The sequence below is a fragment of the Gracilinanus agilis genome, chromosome 6 (genome assembly GCF_016433145.1).
Source record: "Gracilinanus agilis isolate LMUSP501 chromosome 6, AgileGrace, whole genome shotgun sequence".
NCBI lineage: Eukaryota > Metazoa > Chordata > Mammalia > Didelphimorphia > Didelphidae > Gracilinanus > Gracilinanus agilis.
In genome coordinates this window covers 226,348,883-226,372,026 of record NC_058135.1, presented here as the reverse complement: position 1 = coordinate 226,372,026, position 23,144 = coordinate 226,348,883, and the positions used below count along the sequence as shown (strand labels likewise).

At 34.8% G+C, this 23,144-nt stretch overlaps 1 protein-coding gene across 1 annotated transcript in view; it reads right to left on the bottom strand.

Annotated features, from left to right (window-relative positions):
- Nucleotides 1–23,144, bottom strand: part of ATRN (attractin) — a 250,649-nt gene that overhangs the window by 193,474 nt on the left and 34,031 nt on the right. The window contains exons 3-4 of the mRNA XM_044681784.1: nucleotides 22,460–22,543; nucleotides 18,080–18,193 (exon numbers count right to left, since the gene is read on the bottom strand). Of these exons, the coding sequence (XP_044537719.1) occupies nucleotides 18,080–18,193; nucleotides 22,460–22,543 (198 nt within the window). The remainder of the gene's footprint in view (nucleotides 1–18,079; nucleotides 18,194–22,459; nucleotides 22,544–23,144) is intronic.

Genomic DNA, 23,144 nt, shown 5'->3' with positions numbered 1-23,144 from the left:
AAGGTTAACCTAGCCACATCATCTCCATGTTATAAGCTTCATCTGGTATTCTGCTAGTCTTACCACAAATGCCTAAAACTTGTCTAAAATTTACATAAGTCCAAAATCCCTGACAGCAAAGCCTCCCTGACTTACCCTGATATAACATCTATTACCAAAATAGGAATTTAAGGAATAGATAATAATTTGCAAACTATGCTCCTTTGATCTTTGGGACAGTTGTAGGTGACTTTGAAGTTATCTTTAGCAATCTATCTTCTTGCTATTACGACTTTATACTGGCTACTTATAAATTTATATACTACAATGAGTAGGGGGAAGGATGGTCAGGAGGATGAGAACAAGATGGATGCAATTTCAACAAAGTTGATCAAAGAAGCCATAAATATAGATTTGATACTTACTGCCTGACCATGCATTTCACTTTAGTAAATGTTATTGAAGAAAAAGGATCATAACAAGATAACAGGTTATGGGGCAGCTAAGTGACTGAATGGATATAATCAGGTCCTGGATTCAGATTTTACCTCAGACACTTCCTCGCTGCACAATCCTGAGCAAGTCACTTAACCCCAAGTGCCTAACCTTTATTGCTTTTCTGCCTTGGAGTCAATACACAGTATAGATCAGTGATGCATGTTATATTGAATCTCTGGGAGCAAGGAGTTCACACTGTGATTGACAGGTGGATCAGTTGGATGTCGGAATGTTCCCAGAGAGGCATGCGGACAGGAGAGGGCAGTTGGCCCAGGAAGGGGGGTATAAAACCACCCTGGTAGCCCCGGCAGGGGTTCTTGGTTCTTTTTCTGTCCCTGGGACCTGAGATCAGTGGATCCTGGTCTTTTGTGGGAATGAGACTTGCAGACTCAACCTTGCAAGCTCCTCCTGTTTGTTCCTGTACCATCAACAACTTGTACCCAGACCACCATCTCTGATTCTACTGCCCTAGATAGTAGGAAATCAATCATCTTAGTTATCTAGTTTCCCAGGGCCTGGGAGGGATCCGGGAAGTGGGCAAGAGAAGAAGAAGAGGGTGGAAAGGGGTGGATATCTCAAACTGGTTAGGCTTATCATTTAGTGAAGAAGAAGCTGAAAGATTATACAGCAGTTTGCCTACTCTGGTGTGGCTCTGGCCAGGCTGTACCAGAGAGAAGCTAATCATCTTAATTCATTCACTTTCCTACAGTTTAGAGAATCATCATCATCATTTTAATTAAGGTCACCCAATACCTCTATCCAACCCCATTATCCTCCTTTGTTAAATACAATCAAAGTTTTAAAGTACCTTCCTGAAGAGGTTATTCAAAGCTTCTTTGGGAAGGGAGAGATGCAGTCAAGATTCCAACCTTACCCAGCTAAAGAGCCCAGAAAATAATACCAATTAACCCAGGTGGGTCCTGAAGGGATATCATCCATTGACCCAAAGGATCCTGCCTGGGCAACTGTTATAAAGGAGAGAGGTGTCATCCTATCCTCTCTCTATACTTCATCTACATCTACATCTAGTGGAGTGGAGTATCTTTTATTATAACATGCGGAACCTTTTAGAAAGGCAGGTAATGTGAGAAGAGGGCCACGTAAAGTGGGGGAAGGAGGCAGCCCAGCCCCATTCCCCTCTGACTTTTTAGTAAGAAATGCTGGTGCACGCTGTGCTGGGGCAACGGCACTTGTGCCCACAGAGAGGACTCTAAGTGCCCTCTCTGGCACATGTACCATAGGTTTGCCACCATGGGTACAGATTCTAAGGTAGAAAGTGTGTAAATAAAATTAGCTCTAGTCCATTCTGTAGTCAAAACTCTACCTACCTGAGATGAGGTCACTCCCACCTCCCTTAGTGGGGAGGGGAGACGAGTTACCCACACATGACAATAAATAACAAATCAAGAACAAGGGACTGCCCTTTGGGCAGTCCAAATCAATGTAGAGGCTGCCCTTTGTCTACTTGAATTAGAGGTGGACCCACGGGAAGTGACGAAGGACACTATCTCTTTAAGTATGTTGGTTACTTCCTGTGGAGGTAGTTCCCGCCTTGAACTTGGTGCTGATGGATCTCGAAGGAGACCTCAGGCAGCTTCTACTCTGAATGGTCCCGTGGGTAAGTTAGGCTGACTTCCTTGGCCTACCTAGGCCGCTTCCAAACTCTGCCTTAAGTAGGCACTAGCCTATCTGGTTGCTAGGCCTTGAGGCTTGCAGCTTCATTTATTTAGCCTTTTAAACGTCTCTCTTGTCCAGGCCTCCACAGGCCTGGACTAGCCTCTCCCTTTTTCTTTATTCCTATACCTTTACCTTCCTGATTGTAAATAAAGTGCCTTAACCCGATGCTGACTTAGGTCTGATTTAATTACGGAATCAACCTGAATTGTTGATTCCTGGCAGCCATACTTTAAACATATATCTATAAAATACCTAAATCTTCCCTCTTACAAAAGTAAGGGTTAAAAAAAGATAGCAGAATTTTTAAAAATCAGCATTTAAAATGTGTTTGAAGATTTATAAGTTAAGACAAACTTATCCAAGCCTAGGTAAAATTCTCATGGTTATTAGCTTGCAGATATTGGGCAAACTATAACCCAGGTCTCTGATTTTCTCATGAATAAAATGCAAATAATACATAATACATGCCTCTGCTTAATTCAGGAGGTTGCTATAATGAGCTAATCATAAAATGTACATTGAAATGTATTGAAATCAGAAAAGTGTTATACAAACATTTTAATAAAACAAAAAGGAATGATATGTGAAGGAAAGTTGCTAGGATAATATTATTCAAAAGTGATAATTATATGCCCTTGGTCTGTTATAATGGCAGAAGTGTAAGAGAAAAACAAAATTCTTTAAAAACATTACTGATGATCTAGAACAGTGATGGGCCAAATGTGGCCAACCCCCTGAAATGTTCTATCCCACAGGAGCACATTATTCCTAATCTGACGAATACAATGAGCAGGATACAATACAATGAAACTTTGAAAGAGTAGTCTTAGAAACAGACTGACAGATGAGCATTTCCTTTCCTTTGGCCCCCTCTTTAAAAAGTTTGCCCATCACTGGTCTAGAATGATTCCCTTATTCTGTAGTGTCAGGAAGAGAGTTTCTTAACAGCTGCCTTTTCTCACCATTAGTTAAAATTAGAAGCAACTGCTATTTCTTCAAATCAGTTTACTAAACAAAAGAACTCTGCAGTAATGAAATACAGACCTTCCAAATGAATAGTGCAATTCAAATGCCAATAAGATTCCATTTAAGGATCAACTATTTGCTCCATTACCTCATAAAAACATCACTGTGTGACTTCAAAAGTTACTGTAGGTAGATGAAATTTCTATGATTTTATGAGATTTTATGGTATAATAGTTAAATGTAGCAAATTTTTTTTAACTTTCACAATTTAACTTCCATTAACTTTTAAGAAAAAAAATGTGACATCTAAACTATCTCAAAAGATGGCCATTTATATCCATTTTCACAGTCTCCAAAGACCTTTTCAAGCCTGTGCTGCCACCCATTCTTTTTTTTTTTTAAACTCTTAACTTCAGTGTATTGTCTTATAGGTGGAAGAGTGGTAAGGGTGGGCAATGGGGGTCAAGTGACTTGCCCAGGGTCACACAGCTGGGAAGTGGCTGAGGCCAGGTTTGAACCTAGGACCTCCTGTCTCTAGGCCTGACTCTCACTCCACTGAGCTACCCAGCTGCCCCCATGCCACCCATTCTTTAGATTAAATGTTCAGACAAGTGTTTTCTTATCCTTATTAATCCATTTTCAATTATTCTTCTTAATGGATACTCAGTGATCATGAACGGCACCTGATTACCTTTCTATCTAACAACTTTCATAGACATGAAAATATTAGTAAGATACCTTCTGTTCTTTATGCTAAATAATGATTTTTCTTCAGCCTTTCCCCATTAATGGCATTTTTCCAGTTCAGCCTAAGAAAAGAAAATCTGAGATTCAAAGTAGAGTATAACTGTTTAACAAAGTAACAAAACCATTAAGTGTAGGAGGCAAGGTTTAAAACTCAACTTTATGACATAAAGTCTAGAGTGCCTTCCTCTGGATCAAACTGCTTCTATAGACACATTGCTCAATAATCAATAACATTAGCAAATGAAAAGAGAATATTCTTCTACATAGAGATCTATCATCAGAGAGCTGGCTTGGTCAAGTGATTAGAAATTAAGTCTAAAGAATGGGGAAGATGAGAGGTCAGGTGTCAGCTCTGACCAATATTAGCTGTATAATCCAATATAAGTCACCTTCTCCTCTCAATATCTGAGGCAACTGTCTAAGATTCAAAATTGCAGAATAGTTGCTCTGCAGTAGTAGGAATTTGTTCACCTAGAAGTTCCCTACACTAACAAAAGCAGAAATCCAGACCAAAAAAAAGGCAGCTAAATTAATATAGTAGCTATTTATAGATGTTCTATTCTATCTGGCATAATGGCCCTATACAACATTTAAAAAGATGAGTTATCTAATAAATTCTACCAATTTAATTATAATACCAACACCACCAGTTTCCATCGCTTTTAATTATATTAGCTAATTTGGTGAGTGAAGTAGTACTTCAAAGCTGTTTAATTTGTATCTATTTGAATATTATGAAGTAAGCCATTTTTGAGTGTTTAATAACAATTTGCTATCTCTTCTTCAAATTGTTACCTTTTAAATTTTTAATAGAACATTTCAATATATAAATAACAAAGTATACATGTGAATCTGTAAATCTCTATAATGAAAAGCTTTTTTTAATGCAAGAAGAAATAGGTGCATCAATGCATGCAAAAATATTTTAGAAACTTGAAATTCAAAAAAGTTAGGCATTTTTACTTAGCACTTCACGAATTTCTCCATATCTTTAATGTCAAATTATCTAGCACACAAAGACTTTTCAAACTAAAGAATTATAAAACATCATTCTATCTTATGAGGACTAATATATGATTAAATATTTTATATTTTATTAAAGGATAAGATCCTACATTTATTTCTATTATCCTTTCTTTGCCCATATTAATCTTTTCCTTTTGGAGCATTGGTAGAATTCATCAGATATAAAATCTTGTGAATAATATATTTAGAAAGTAAAATAATATATTTAGAATGAAAAAAAGTAAAAAAGTAAAATTAGTAAAATGGTGAAAATATTTTTTTTCATATAGTTTTCAACATTTTACTAATTTTTTAAATTTTTCTGGTTTTCAGATTTTCAAAATTTGTAGTTTGGTTTTAACAATAATATAGCTTTGCTTGGGTTCTAACTGATAAAATGTCCAAGAAATTCTCTGATGATTAGATTTTAAGGCTGATAAGAAATATATTCAACTCATTCAATGGTGAATTTTTAGATAATGAATTTGATGAAATAAATGCTTTTTAGATAATGAATTTGATGAAATGCAAAAATTACAACATGTGTGACAAATAAAGAGTATTCTTCATCTGATTCCAGTGATGAAAAATCCATCAGTGAAGTTTCTTCTCTAGCTGACAATCTAAAAGGTAAAGATCAATGAGGTTCTCATTGGACTCAAGATCATGACAAAAGAAATGAAGAGCCACAGTGTCTCAAAGACAAAAATAGTTTTCCTTTGCAAAGGGCTACAGTAATGTTTCCCTTACACTGCCTTCTACTTCTCCTCCATGTCTCATTTTCACTTCCCACTCTCCTTTGGTGGATCTTCTTCCAGATACAGATATATCAACCATAGGTTTACCATAAGCCTCTGAATTAGGCCTTCTTCCCTCTTCTCTTCTTCCACTTTATTATTTCATTCATTGCTCTTATGGGTTTTCATGGATTCAACTATTATCTTTATTTAGATAATTTTCAAATTTATTTGTCCATCTCTAATATCTCTCTTGATTTCCTGGTTTAAATCTACAACTGCCTAGTGGATAAGTAAAACTGGATGTCTCATAGACATCTTAAATTGAACATGTCCAAAACAAAACACATTATCTTCCTCCCAAACCCTTTCCCTTTCTGAAATTCCCTATTACTATCCACCCTCCCAGTGCCTGAGGCCCACAGCCTAGTCATCCACTCTCTTAAACATCTCCTCCCACATCCAGTCACCAAGTATTAATGTTCTCTCCAATAGCCCCTTCTTTCCTCTAACACTGACACTACCCTGGTACAAGCCTTCATCATCTCATATCTGGACTACTGAAATAGTCTGCTGGTGGGTCTTTCTGCCTTTTCCACTCCAGTCCATCATCCAACTCAGTTGTCAAACTAATCTTCCTAAAGTATAAATCTGACCATGTCATCCTACTAGTCAATAAACTCCACTGACTCTATATTACCTCTGGGATCAACTATAAAATCAGAAACAAACAAAAGTTTGGCTTTTAGAGTCCTTCATAACCTAGCCCCTTTCTGATTTCCAGTCATCTTACACTTACAGTCCTCCTCCCTCAAATGTTCTATAGTTGAGTGACAATGACTTTTCTGTTCCTCAAACATTACTAATTAGCTAACTAACTTAACCATTTTCATTGGGAGTCCCCCATGCCAGAAACTCTCTCCTTCTTTTCCCTCCTAGTTTCCCCTAGTTTCCTTCCAGTATCAACGAAGGTCTCACCTCCTACAGGAAACCTTTCTGAGTCCTTAATCTTATTGTCTTTCCTCTGAGATTATCTCCGACCTCTCCCTTATAAATTCTGTTTGTATAAAACTGTTTGTATGGTGTCTACCCCTTAGACTGTGAACTCTTTGAGGCCAGGAACTGTCTTTTATTGTATCCTCTGATCCAGAGGAGGCATCTAACAAATGCTGGTTGACTTCCTGCCTCTCATCAGTTTTCCAATTTCTCAAGTCTTTTCACTTTGTCATTAGTTATTGGTATAATGTTTTAGTTCTCCTTCATGTTTTTATTTTCATTATACAAACTATTTTGGCAAAGCTTTCTAACATCTATTATGTGTAATTTATTCTCATTCCAAACTATTCCCTCAACAAGCCTAATTTTACTCTTTATATTTTAGTAGGTCTTCCATCCATATTCCTGGAGTCCTTATGGCCAATCTACTGACTTTCTGGGAATCTTACTTTGTATTGATTACCAAATTATTCTCTTCTGGAATTTTATCCTAAGGTTTACTTAACTCAAGGCCTTTTTTCATTAATGGAGAGAGGAGATTGGAAAGTATCCTTTTTTTAAAGGCAAAAATAAAATTAATTTTAAAGAAAAAGAAAAGACTACAGACAGATCCCATATTAAGAGTAGGTTGTGTTTACAATCTCGGGAAGTCAGAGGAATTTCCAAGAAAAATAAGCTCATCCCCAAAAGTCTATTCAACCAATATATATCTGAAAGTAATATCAAAGTATGCCAGAATCCTCAAAGGCTATGCCAACAAGGTAAAGAGGTTTAGCATATGGACCTAACTACTATATGTCTCCAAACACATTGCGCATCTGTCCAACAAAGAGTACATTGGGACTATTATAAACCTAATTTTGAATATTGTCTTTCAATAGAGCCCAAATCTCATTAGCTTTTTGGACTGTCATATCTCATTGTTATCCTATGCTGAACTTGGTTTATACTAAAATGCCAGGAGCCTTTTTAGACAAAAAACTATATAGACACATCTTTCCCATCTTCTGCCTGTGAACCTTATTTCCTGAACCCAAGTACTAGCTCATTTTATTTGTATATTTCATCTTATTAAAACGCAATATAATATTCTAGTCTAAGGTCTTTTGGAATCCTTAAGTCAGATACTCCTCCTAACTTTGTGTCATCTACAAATAATATGAGCATGATATCTTGGCATAAATCCAAGCTATAACATAACATAAAAATATTAAACAGCAAAAAAGTCAGGTTTAGATAGAACACAATCACTAGCAACAACGTTCCAAGCTAATGCGCACCCTTTGATGTTTAGTTTTTGAATCTGGCTATCTAATTAGTACTGATTTTGCCTAAAAGTATTATCTAGGCCACATCTCTATCCTGTACCATTCCCCCATTTTCCCCATTCTCAGAAAAAGCATGAAAGACTTTGTCAAGTGCTTAGTAAAATTTCAGTAAATTATATATAAAGCACCCTCCTGTTCTGCCAAACTAATAACCCTGTAAAATGAAGTTAGTCTGAAATGAACTATTCATGATAAAGCTACTCTACTTCTTCAGATCACTATTTCCTTTCTAAATATTCACTTAATGTGATCAAAAACATTTATTGATTGTACACAGAAAGTGAAACATTGTGGAATGAGCCAGTATAACAGACTTTGTTACTAGTAGCAATGTAATTCCGGGAAAATCCCAAGGGATTTATGAAAAAGAATGTTATCCATATCGAGAGAAAGAACTGTGCGAGTAGAAACACAGTAGAAAAACATGAGTTATCACTTGTTTATATGGGCATATGATTTGGGGTTTGGGTTTTAAAAAATGAATAATATGGAAATGGGTATCAAGTGATAATACCTGTATAACCCAGTGGAATTACTTGCCAGCTCTGGGAGAGGGGAGGGAAGAGGAAAGGGAAAAAAAATGAATCATGTAAACATGGAAAAATATTTAAAAATTTAAAAATAGAGCTAAAAAATAAAATTAAAATAAAGAGAGAAAAAGCATTTATTGAAACTGGGTTAGCATTATTTGCAATAGAAAAACACTAGACTTTTCTCATTACAGATTAGGGTAAAGTAAGGCTTCTCCCTTTCTCAATTATTATTTCCCAAAGTTCTAGAAATACTAGTTATATCAATAAAATGAAGACTTGTAATTAAAGGTATAAACAGAAGACTTGGAATACAATATACCATAAGGCAAAGGAACTAAGATTACAACCAAGAATAATTTACCCAACAAAACTGAATGTAATCCTTCAGAGGAGAAAAACGGATATATGATGAAATTTTCATTTCAAACTTTCATGCATTTCTGATGAAAAGACTGGACATGAATAGAAAAATCTGACTAATCAGGTTAAACTGTTTACCTTCCAATATGAGAAGATGATAACTGCAATTAAAGAACTTCATCATCATTAGGACAGTTAGGAGTATACAGAGAACTCAGGTATAAGGGGATGATTTTTAAAAAAGCAAAATTAAGGAGTAAGGAATAAACATACACCAGAAGAAGAGAACGGAAAATAAGAATGGAAAATTATCTCATGTAAAAGAAATACAAAAGTAAGAGCTTTTACAGTGAATGGGAATATAGGTGGGACTGGCAGACAATACCTAAACTTTACTGTCATCAGAAATAGCTCAGAGGGAATAATATACACACTCAGGTATAGAAATATATCTTATCCTATGCGAAAGTAGGAAGGGAAGGGGATAAGAGAAGGGGATAAACTGATAGAAGAGAGGGTGGATTGAGGGAGGTAGAGGTCAGAAGCAAAACAAACTTCTAAGGAGCAACAGAGCAAAAAGGGAGAGAGAGAAGGATAAACAGAAGAAAAAATAAGAAGGAAGGAAATACACAGTTAATAATCATAACTATGAATATGAATGGAATGAACACACTCATAAAACAGAAGCAGATAAATTAAAAATCAGAATCCAATAATATGTTGTTTCCAAGAAACATACTTGAAACAGAGACACAAAGAATTTTTAAAAGGACTGGGGTAGAATCTATTAGTCTTCAGCTTAGGTTTAAAAAAAAGAAAAAGCAAGGTTATCGATCATGATCTTAGACACAATAAAAGCCAAAGCAAATATAGACCCAATTAAAAGAGATAAACAGGTAAGATACGTTTTGCTAAAAGGCACCATAGTCAATGAAGGAACATCAACAATAAATATATATGCACCAAATGGCAAAGGATCACAATTCTTTTTTTTATTTTATTTAATTAAGAAAATTTTTCCATAGTTACATGATTCATGTTCTTTCCTCCCCTCCTCCCACCCCTCTCCGTAGCCAACACACAATTCCACTGGGTTTTGCATGTGTCATTGATTAAGACCTATTTCCATATTATTGATATTTGCACTAGGGTGATTGTTTAGAATCTACATCCCCAATCATATCCCCAACGACTCATGCATCACAATTCTTAAAGGAAAAGTTAAATGAGTTACAGGAGGAAACAGACTAAACTATAATGGGGGGAGGATCTCAACTTTCCAGCAAGATAAATCTAACCATTTAAACAAGAAAGAAGTTAAGGAAGTGAACAGAATTTTAGAAAGGTTAAATATGCTAGACCTCTGTAGAAAACTAAATGGGAATAGAAAGAAGCATATCTTTTTCCACATGGCACCTACACAAAAACTGACCATATATTAGGGCATAAAACCCCACAATCAAATGCATAAAAACAGACATATCAAATATATTCTTTTCAACCCATAATGTGATACAAATATATTCAATAAATGGCCATAGAAACATTAAGACCTAATTGGAAACTAAATAATCTAATCATGAAGAATAAGTGGATCGAAGAACAAATTATAGAAACAATAACTAATCTCATTAGAGAAAATGATAATAATTAGACAATATCAAAATTTATGGGATGTAGCCAGAGCAGAAAATTTATCTATTTTTCAATATTTTTAAAAATAATGTTTTTAACAATAAAATAGTAGGCAATTTGGAACTATGCTCAAAGGGCTATAAAAGAATGCCTGCCCTTTGATCCAGCCATACCATTGTTGGGTTTGTACCCCAAAGAGATCATAGATAAACAGACTTGTACAAAAATACTTATAGTAGCGCTTTTTGTGGTGGCAAAAAACTGGAAAATGAGGATATGCCCTTCTATTGGGGAATGGCTGAACAAATTGTGGTATATGCTGGAGATGGAATACTATTGTGCTCAAAGGAATAATAAACTGGAGGAATTCCATGTGAACTGGAAAGACCTCCAGGAATTGATGCAGAGTGAAAGGAGCAGAGCCAGAAGAACACTGTATACAGAGACCAATACACTGTGGTAAAATAGAAGGTAATGGACTTCTGTACTAGCAGCAATGCAATGACCCAGGACGATTCTGAGGGATTTATGGAAAAGATGCTACCCACATTCAGAGGAAGAACTGCAGGAGTAGAAACACAGAAGAAAAGCAACTGTTTGAACACATGGGTTGAGGCGGACATGATTGGGGATGTAGTCTTGAAACCACCACACCAATGCAACTATCAACAATTTGGAAATAAGTCTTGATCAATAACACATGTTAAAACCAGCGGAAATGCGCATCAGCTATGGGGGGGGGGTGTGAAGGGGAAAGTAAGAACATGAATCATGTAACCATAATAATTTTTCTAAAAAATAAAAATTATTTTAAAAAACAATAAAATATTTAACGAGGAGATAACTAATCTTTGAATACAATTTTTAAAAAACTAGAAAAAAACAAATTTAAAAACACCAAATTAGAAATCCTAGAAATCAATGGAGAGATTTAAAAAACTGAAAGAAAGCCATTAAATTAATAAAACTAGGAAATAGCTTTATGAAAAACCCAACAAAATAAATAAGTCAATGGTTATTTTGACTTAAAAAAAACCCAAATTATCAATGTCAAAAATGAAAAAGGTGAATTTACCACCAATCAAGGGGGAAATTAAAGCAATTATTAGGAGCTTTTTTGCCTAACCATATACCAATAAATCTGGCAGTTTAAGTGAAATTAATGAATATTTACTGAAATATAAATTGTCCAAATTAACAGAAGAAGAAATAGAATATGTAAATAACCCCATCTCAGAAAAAAGGAATTGAACAAACCATCAATGAATTTCACAAGAAAAAAATCCCTAGGGCCAGATGGATGCAAAAGTGAATTCTATCAAATATTTAGAGAATAATTAATTCCAATATTATAAATTTATCCCCTTTATATTCTGTTTGGAAAAACAGGTCAAGAGTTCTACTAAATTCTTTTTACAACATAAATAGTGTACTGGTAAGTCAGGAAGAACAAAAATAAAGAAAAAGAACTATAGACCAATTTCCCCAATGAATATTGATGCAAAAATTTTAAATAAAATACTAAGAAGAAGATTATAGCACTATATCACTAGTATCACATACTATGACCAGGCAGGAACGCAGGGCTGGTTCGTAATTAGGAAAACTATAAACATAATTGACCGTATCTATAACAAAATCAATACAAATCATATGATTATGATGCAAAAAGTTTTTGGCAAACCATAACGCACTAAAGACCATAGATAGTATAGAAATAAATGGCACTTTCTTTAAAATGTTAAGTAGCATCTATCTAAAACCATAAGTAAGCATTATCTATAATGAGGATAAGCTAGAAACCTTTCCAATATCAGGGGTGAAGCAAGGATATACATTATCACCACTATTATTTAATATTGTACTAGAAATGCTAGCTATAGCAATAGAAGAAAAAGAAATTGAAAGAGAACAACGAATATCTCACTCTGCAGATATGATGATATACCTAAGAGAATACAGATGATATGCTGATATACTTAGGGAATATATCTCTAAGAGAATCAATTAAAAAACTAGTAGAAGTAATTAACTTCAGCAATATTGAAGGATATAAAATAAATCCAAATAAATCATCAACATTTCTATATATTACCAAGTTCAGCAGGAATAGATAATAAGAGAAATTCCATTTCGGATACCTGCAGACAACAGAAAATATTTGAGAATCTATCTACCAAGACAAACCCAGTAACTACGGGAACACAATTAGAAAACACTTTTCACACAAATAAAGTCATCTAAATAACTGGAGAAATATTAATCACAGGGTAGGCCAATATAATAAAAATGACAATTCTACCTAGATTAATTTACTTATTTAGTGCCATACCAATCAAACTATCAAAAAATTATTTCCTAGAGCTAGAAAAAAATGATAACAAAATTCACCTGGAAGAACAAAAGGTCAAGAATACAAAGGGGATAAATGAAAAAGTACCAGATCTCAAACTATATTACAAAGCTGTAATCATCAAAACAATCTGTTACTCACTAAGCAACAGAGTGAACAGTGATGGGCAAACTACAGCCCACAGGCCAGATGGGGCCCCCTGAAATGTTCTATCCAGCCACACATTATTCCTAATCTGACGAATACTATGAGTAGGATACAATACAACGAAACTTCGAAAGAGCTGCCTTAGAAACAGACTGACAGATGAGCGTTTCCTTTCTTTTGGTCCCTTCTTTAAAAAGTTTGCCCATCACTGGATTAGATACACATTACACAATTGTAAAGGATCATAATGTAATGTTTGACAAACCTAAAGATCCAAACTTTTGAGATAAGAATTGCTAGGAAAAGTGGAAAGAAGTATTGAATAAAGTAGGTATAGGCCATAATATCACGTCGTATACTGATACAAGGTCAAAAGAGGCATATGATTTATACATAAATGCTAACATAAGCAAATTAGGGGAGCATGGAAAATTTTGCTTGTCAGATCTATGGATAAAGAAAGAATTTCTGTCCAAACAAGATAGAAAGCATTACAAGATGCAAAATGATTAATTTTGATTGTGTTAAATTAAAAAGGGTTTACACACACACCAATGCAGCCAAGATTAGAAAGAAAGTAAGAAACTGGGGGGAAATTTTACAGCAATTATCTCTGAAAATGCCTTATTTCTCAAATATAAAGAGAAGTGAATCAAATCTCAAAGAATATTAGTCATTCCCTAAGTGATAAATGCTCAAAGGATATGAACAGATGGTTTTCAGAGGAACTAATCAAAATTATCTATAATCATTTGAAAAAATGTTCTAAATTATTATTGATTAGACCAGTGATGGGCAAACTATGACCTGCAGGCCAGATGCAGCCCCCTGAAATGTTCTATCCAGCCTGTGCACATTATTCCTAATCTGACGAATACAATGAATAGGATACACTACAATGAAACTTCAAAAGAGTTGTCTTAGAAACAGACTGACAGATGAGCATTTCCTTTCCTTTGGCCCCCTCTTTAAAAAGTTTGCCCATCACTGGATTAGAGAAATGCAAATTAAAACAACTTTGAGGTACCACTTCACACTTATCAGATTGGCTAATATGACTGTAAAGGAAAATGGCAAATGTTTGAGGGGATTTGGAAAAATAGGGAACTAATGTATTGTTGGTGAAGTTGTGAACTAATACAACCATTCTGGAGAACAATTTGGAGAAACCTAAACAACTATAAAACTATGCTTTACTCTTTGACTCAATAATATCACTACTAGATCTATATACCATAGAGATCCCAAAAAAAGGAAAACGGCTTACATATACAAAAATATTTATAGTATCTCTTTTGGTGGTTGCAAAAAATTGGAAATTGAGGATCTCCATCTACTGGGGAATGGCTGAACAAATTGTGGTATAAGATTGTGATAGAATACTATTTTTGTGCTGAAAGAAATGACAAGTAGGATGCTTTCAGAAAACCCTGGAAAGACCTATATGAACTAATACAAAGTGAAATGAGCAGAACCAGAACACTATAAACAGTAACAGCAATAATGTACAATGATCAAATGTGAATGACTTAGCTATTCTCATCACTACAATGATCCAAGACAATTACAAAGGACTTTCGTTGAAAAACGTTATCCCACTTCCAGTGAAAGAACTGATGGAGTTTGAATGCCGATTGAAGCATACTTTTTTTACTTAATTTTTCTGGCTGCATTTTAGCTAATATGGAAATGTTTTGCATGACTGCACATTTATAATTTACATACAATTGTTTGTTTTCTCAAGGAGGGGAAAAGGGAATGACAACTAAAACTCAAAATTTTTAAAAAAGAATATATTTTTAATGTTTTTAAATTTTAATCTACAGAATGAAAATGATTAGAAGATACAAATAATAATCATCCTGAAACCCAGTTTATGGGATTTACAGTTGCTGAAACAAAAAAAAAAAAAAAAAAAGCATTGCTTAAAATTACAAATAATTAGACAAAAGATCTCTGATTTTGGTGGGTATATACATCTGTATAAGAAGCAGACTTGCCTTTTTCTCCAAAGGAGGTCAATTAGGCAAAAACATTAATTAATGACCCGGAAGAAATACAGGCTCAGTGAACAGAGTCAAGCCCAGAGCCAGGAAGTCCTAAATTCAAATCTGACCTCAGGCATTTCCTGGCTGTATGACCCTGGATAAATCACTTAACCTCAATTTCCTAGTCTAGTGATGGTAAACCTTTCAGAGATGGAGTGCCAGGTCCTGCCCCTACCCTACCCACTAGACCAAGCACCATGCCCACCCCTCACCAGAGACTGCATGCCCCTTCCCACTACCAAGTGTTAGGTGGTTCCCTGACCCCCTTTACCCACACAGGGAAGAAGAAAGTGCTCTCATTGGGCTGCTGGGCAGAGGGGCAGAGGATTTGAAAAAGTGCCCTCGGGCACAGTGGAGAGGGGGAGGGGAGCAGCTCTGCACAAGTCCCTCTGCCTTTCATCTTTGGCATCTGTGCCATAGGTTTACCATCACTAGCCTAGCCCTTGCTGCTCTTCTACCTTACAATTGATATTAGGACAGAAAGTAAAGATTTTTTTTAAAAAAAAGAGTAAGAGAGGTATTTTGTCAGATTTCATAAGTTGCCAAGTAAGTGTATAAATACTTCCCTAATTATATATAAATATTCCCTAATTCAGCTTTACTAAATGCTCTCCATTCATCAATTTGCATCTATACTACAATAAACCTTGATTCCCCGTTATTAAATTAACTGTCTGATCATCTGATCCTCAAGTAAACTAAAATATCATCCTTCAAAACAAAGATGAAGGAAATCTCAACACTGTATAATTTGGTCCACTACAAATTTTTTAACTAATCTCAGTGTAGCAAGGCAATCATTCTACTCCTATCTAATTCCCTATCCTACTCTCCACACAGACTATTCCAAAACTTTATTTCTCTCAAGTCTACTAAGATATAACCAACCTTTGTCATCTCCATTTATCATCTTCCTCTCATCTCATACTTTACTGAAAAAATGAGGCCCCCTCTTTTCTCCTCTTCATTTCATAACACTTAACTATCATCCTCCACTAACTTTTCCTTTCTCAAATGAATTGATGGTCCTTCTATTTCCTAAAGCTAATCCTTTTACATGCATTGTACTTTCGATTCCATCCCGTCTCATCTTTTCTTGCAGACTTAGCCTATTGCTATTCTCAAATTGTTTTCTTTTCTCCCATCTTACACTATCTACTAGTTCCTTCTGCTGTTGCCAAACATGCCCATGTATACCTCCCCATCCTTAAAAAAAAACTTTCAACTGTTCCTTCTATCCCCTTTTTCTCTCATTCCTATGACTGTTCTCTCATCTTTGTTCTCTTTATTGGCATTTCTACTTCCTCTATCAGCATATTTGAGACTGTAACATTAGGGAGGATTTCCAAGTGGTAGTATCACAATTCATGTTATTTTTTTTTTCTAAAATATACCTTTGATTGTATCCATTCCCTTGTTAAAAACCTTAAGTAGCTTTTCATTCATTATAGGAAATATTCAAAATTCCTTGTCTTACACAGTCACTACAATACTTCTATTGACATTTCCAACCATATCTATATCACTGTTCCTATATAGAATGCAACAAACACTTGCACAAAGTTCCTGCTCTAGCCAAACTAATTTATCATCCTTAAAAATCACATCTCTTGGAGCAGCTGAGTGGCTCCGTAGATTGAGAGCCAGGCCTAGAGATAGGAGGTCCTGGGTTCAAATTTGGCCTCAGATACTTCCTAGCTAGGTGACCCTGGACAAGTCACATAACTGCTATTGCCTAGCCCTTACCACTTTTCTGCCTTAGAACCAATAAACAGTAATGAATCTAAGATGGAAGGTAAGGGTTTAAAAAAAAAAAATCACACCTCTTCCTGTTTTTACACTTTGAATCAAACCATTTCTCCCTTCCCTCTCTGTCACTCAAATGCCCTACCCATTCTTCAAATCCTTCCCAGTCCTTAAAGTAATCTGTGATCATTCCAGTAAATTTATTTCTTCCTCCCCTCAAATTCCTATAGGACTTAATCTATAATAGTAATTTACCTATTAATCATGTATTCATTCAGCATTCATTCTTGAAAAGCATTGAGTGCTTTGCAAGAGATACAAAGTTTTGATAAAGAAGTCTCACCGGCTTATAAGCTCTCTTCTATTATCTTGGAACTGTCTGAATAAATCTTGTGCTATAATTTATCATATACTATGGAATTCTAGAATGATAAAGATGGAAAGATTTTAGTTGGAGGCTATTAATCCAACCTTTTCCTTTTAAAAGAGAAGAAAAATGAGGCCCCAAAGGAGGAAGAATTATAAATAAGATCATATACAAGCTAATAATAATAGCTGACATTAATGCACTGGCTTGTTTTCAAACCATTTTATATATTATTTCATTTCACTCTCGTAATAACTTTGTGATTTAAGTATAACAGATATTATCAACTCTATTTTATAGATGAGAAAATTGAGGCTCTGACAAGTTAGGTGAATTGCCCTATCAGAAACTTAGTAACAACTGGATGCCCATCTCAGCACAAAAAAAAGCTCACCTATCAGAGGTATGGACTCAAAGCCAAAGTCCAAAATTCCAGAGGGAGGGAAATGAGGATGGCAGCCAGAGAAAATAATTTATGGTTTGGAGATTGGGCAATGAATAATGTGAAAGTTCACCCAAAGAGGGTGTTTAGGAAATCTTTAGAAAATCTCAAATATGGAGTATCTTAAGAATAAAGTCACCTTGCATTTATCTAGCATTTGAAATTATATAACCTTCAAAACTCCTTTATGTAATTTATTTGCTCCTGGTAGCCAATACTATAAAGAAAACCACATGTATACCTATGAGAAAGGCCGAGTAGATACCTCCTCTCTATACCCAAGGAAGCTAAAGATGAAAAAGCTAAGTGACTTAACCAATGTTATCCAGCTTGTAGGTGACAGTGATAGGAGTAAAAACAAAGTCTTTTCATTCCCAGGCCACTGTTCTTTCCCCTGAAACAGGTCACATCAGCAGATCAGTCAAAGCCATTTTTTCAAGTACACAAATAAGTGGTAAGTTAAAACTCAGAAATCAGGCAACAAATAATTACTACTTAATTCAATTTGAACTTACCTAAAGGCAGCTACTAATGGGGCATAGATGGAGTCCCCATCATAAACATATAAATGATCCCAACTACACTCTGTAGCAAAATGATTGAAGCGAAGACGCAGTATTCTATTTGGCCTGGGGAGAAAAAGGAATTAATTAGAATCAAGGATACTCTTAGATAAATGCATGCTTATTTCTTATGTAAATAATCATAATCTCTGAATTTAAGGTAAATCTGATATTTGTGATATTATAAATTTGTCCTGCACAAACATAATACTAATTTTTAGGTTTGCTTTTTATTTTTACTTCAGAAAATTAACAAATTTGGAATACATTTCTAGATAGTTTTAGAGTAAGCACGTAATAAATCTTTGTTGAACTCCTAGAAACATAAAAAATATTTCATCACAAAATAACTACATTTACTTGATAAGTAACAAAACAAACTACTTTCATAATTCTGAGATAAAGCATATACTTAAAACAGTTTTCCTAACAACCTGAAACTAAGAAGTAGCCATTATTTCAAAAAAGAGATGGATTTAAAGCAATTGTTCAGATATTTATGCTGAACATTTGAGGTTATGCTGAAATATAGAAACAAATGTTGGTTTATAATGAATTCTTTCCCTACCACTAAGTAAAACTGCTCTCTCCAAGGTCACCAATAATGTCATTATTGTTGAATTTTTCTCAGTTCTCATCCTTATTGAACTCTATAGGATCTGACTTAGCTGACGATGCCTTCCTTCTGGATAGTACTCTTTTCTCCCAGGATTTAGTCTCATGGTTTTCTCACTACTCACTTAAATCTGTTTTGTAAGAATCATCATGAATATCCCACATGATGCTGCACATCATTCCTACATATAAACCCAGGGTCCTGTTGTAGATTTTCTTTTCTCTATTCAACTATCATCTTCATGCAGATTGAACTAAAATGTATATAACCAGCATCATTTCTCTTCCCACATCTCCAAATGTCTATAGGACATCTCCACTTGAAACTCTCCAAGCATCCCTAACTCAATATATTCAGAACCGAACTCATTATTTTCCCATCTCCAACTTCACCTAGTCGGTTAACTTTCCCTCTGTTTCTATCACTATTCTTATACTCATCCAGGTCTGTCAATTCTTTACTCACTCATTCACTCTCACCTCAAAAATTCAATCAGTTGCCAAGATATGTTGATTCTATCTCCTCAATATCTCTGTTGTCAGTTCCATTCTCTCTATTCACGCAACCACCCTACTTCAAGCCTCCATTACTTCCTCGCCTGGAATATTTCAAGAGCTTTCTCCTTGATTTCCCTATATCCAGTTTCTTCCCTTTCCTAATCCAGCCTCCACATAACTGCAAAACTGATCTAAAGTACAAATCTGACCAAATCACTGCTTGAGAAGCTTCCATGGTATAGGTTTTAAATACACTGCTGAGGGCTATATATACCCAAAGGACTCCTAAGAGTGTGCAGTTGACATCAAATTTAAAGATAATTAGGAAATATTTAGAAAAATAAATAAAAATACTATAAAGCATAGATAATATAAATATGTGGTTTAGGAGGTTCTTATAAACAGGTGACTAATTTTTCAACTTGAGTTGACACTACTGTTCCATGGCTCCTCATTGTCACTAGGATAAAATACAAACGACTTTAAAACCATCTGCAATCTATAGCTATAGCATGTTTTTCCAGTTTGATTTCAGATTACTCTATCATGTATACTAGATTCCAGTCAAGCTGGCCTTCTTGCTGCTGGTTGAAGAATATGTGTTATCTTCTACTTCAGCATCTCTGCAGGTTGTCATCATAACCCTGTGCTATTCTCTCACATTACTTTTATACCCATTTGAACTCTAAGATCTCTTCAAAAGTTACTTTGATTTATTTTGTATGCATTCTGCACTTAGTTATCTGTGAACAAATCATGATCCTCTCTCTCTTTGCTTCAAGTAAAAAGTTAACTCACTGTGGGCTGGGAAGATCTCATTTTTGTACTTTTATTTTCACTGCTTAGGATAGATCTAGCACATACAATCTAGAGTGTCTGATATCCAACAAGTTCTATTTAGAAAATCAGTGTCTGAAACCCATAATGACTTAAACCTCATGAAGAAAAAATTAAAGTTATGAATGGCTCAACTGAAATTGATGCTGCTTGAAATTCTCAGCATAAACTGCCTAAATCTCAGGGCCTAAAAGCATTACTGTACTGAAGTTAAGAGCGTCAGTAACGACCAAAAATAATAATATAAATCACTGATAAAAATCAATGATAACAGATCATAAGTTCTATTTTCTGGACACTTCATTTTAGGAAGGATACTGGTAAACTATGAAATGCCCAGGATATTGAGGGAACTGAAGAAGATATTTTATGAAGCTTGATTGAAGAACTAAGGATTTTGTAAGAAGTAGGGAAAACTTGAGGGGAACATTATAATTATCTTCAAGTATCTGAAAGGCTATCATTAAAAGAGAAATTGATCTGTACTGCTTGGCCATAGAACAAGATCTAAGAGTAATAGTGGAAGTTGCAGAGAAAATAAATTTAGGCTTGATATATGAAAAAGCTTTCTAACATTCAGAAGTATCCAAAAGCATAAATGAGCTGCCCTAGGAGTTAGGGAGCTAGCTCTCTTTTCATTAGAGGACTTCAAAAAAAAGCTTGAATTTAATCAGGTAGACTCTTATTCAAGTGTAGGTTGAAGTAGATGGTCTCTGGTTCCTGTTGTGTTTCCGTGAATATTTCTCTTCTCTTTCCCAACCTACCTCCTAGAATGAATCTCTACATTCATTCGCTTTGCTTCCTCGCAACTTACTTCTTAATAATTCTATTCAGTCTGACTTCCAACCCACTACTTTAATGAAACTCCTGGAGCTCCAAGAATCAACTTCTGGCATCTTCATTTCGATCCCTTCAAGCCAGATAAAATACTGAACAGAAAGGCTTATCCTTTTATTATATGAGCTTTCTAATGAGGCCTATCCTTCTAGCATTCTGTTCTCTGTTTTGCCCTCACTTTTAGAGTAGGAACAAATTTGTGGGGTAAGACTTAAATTAATGAATCAAAATGCAACTGTACTGAAACTAACCACTGGTAGATATAAGTCCATTTACTGCCTTAAAGCAGAAAAAGTTTTAAGAATATTAAGGCAGTTTGCTAATCACATAGGCAACATTAGTACTTAATCTTTCAGTTTGACATCCTTCTAAATTCCAAATTGAATGACAAGGTAAAATTTATAAAGGAGAAGAAAACACCATAAAGCAATTAATATTTAATCAGGATAGAATTATATTTTAAGCTTTTCAAAGAAAAAAAATTAAAATTTGCCTTTTCCTTACACTTTTCCATCAGAATCTATTTCACTTTAGAAAACAATGTTTTGTATATATCACAGCTGATAATTCTGCTTTTAATTCTTGACAATTCTATATTCCCCATTATAGCAAATAGGGTCAAACCACAAAAGGATGCTTTGACATAAGCAAACATTAAATAAATTCCACTGACATGATCTACAAATTGAAAAGTAGCATTCTTAAAAATTACAATGATGGGGGGGCAGCTGGGTAACTCAGTGGATTGAGAGCCAGGCCTAGAGACGGGCGGTCCTAGGTTCAAATCCGGTCTCAGACACTTCCCGGCTGTGTGACCCTGGGCAAGTCACTTGACCCCCATTGCCCACCCTTACCACTCTTCCACCTATGAGCCAATACACAGAAGTTAAGGGTTAAAAAAAAAATTATGATGACCTCTATAAAACTTCACTTTCTGAAATAAAACCAGCTAAACTGTTCTCCCCAAATGAAAATATATATACGTATATATGACATATTCATATCAGATGAATTCTCATCATTTCACTGGTGTTTAGCTAGCAATAAAAATTTCATCTCAAATTTTTATCTGTAATAAAAATTGCAGTTAGACAAAGAAAATTTCTCCTATAATGTTTTCTAAGCCCTGATTAAGATATATCTAATTCAGCAGTCCATGAATACATAACAGAAATTAGCAAAAAATATCAGACCATTTTAAAGATCAGTCATTCTTAAAATTAAATCAACGTTTTGGTTATGGATTTAAAATAATTCACATTATAAATGTAATGGGCTTTTTAAAATAACTATTAGGAATTTGGGGCAACACCAAAAAAGAAAAAGAAACACCTCAGTGGTTCAAAGTCAAGTGATCACCTTTAAAAAATCTATTTTTAACTGAAGTTATGGCCAGAGAAGTCTACAACTACAGTAAACAGATACAACCAACCAAAAACATTGGTAGTATTTTACTCAGCTATGTTTTTGGCAGGAAAAAGAATTATTAAATCTAAAGGTAAAGACTTCAAAAGCATAAAAATAAAAACAACAATTTTTACTCACTGTCCTTCAATAAGCCATGTGCATTTTGTTTTGTATTTGTAATTTCCAGGTCCATCAGTCACAAAGCCTGATGATCCAGTCAGCCTATAAATGTGAAAAAAAAGAAGAAAAAATGTAAAGAAAAGGAGAACATGGGAAACTGTTGAAGTTTCCAAGAATTTCATACAATATAACATAATATAGCTTTTTTAAATTTGCAGCAAACATAATGATCAGTAACAACATAACCAAAAGAAAAAAAATTGTCCCTTGGTTTTGGAGATGTAATAAGAAATCATTATTATGTCTCCTATCACACAAAACTCAAAGAACCAAAGGAAATCTCACATATACTTTTCTAGTGATTTTCCTTAAGTGTAGATCCAACCATGTTACTCCTCTATTCAATAAACTCCACTGGCTCCCTAATTCCTCTAGGATCAAATACAAAATCCTCTGTTTGGCATTAAAAAACCTTTATAACCTAAAGCCTCTAAACCTGGCCTTCCCCACATCTATACTTTCCAACCTTCTTACAGCTTATTCTTCATCTCATAGTGTTCAAACCATTGGCAATGGCCTCTTTACTATTTAATGAACAAGATTCCATTTTACAACTCCAGGCATTTTCTCTGACTCTCCTCAATGACTAGAACCTTCCCCCTCTTCATCTTAGTCTATTATCTTCCCTATCTTTTTTTTCCAA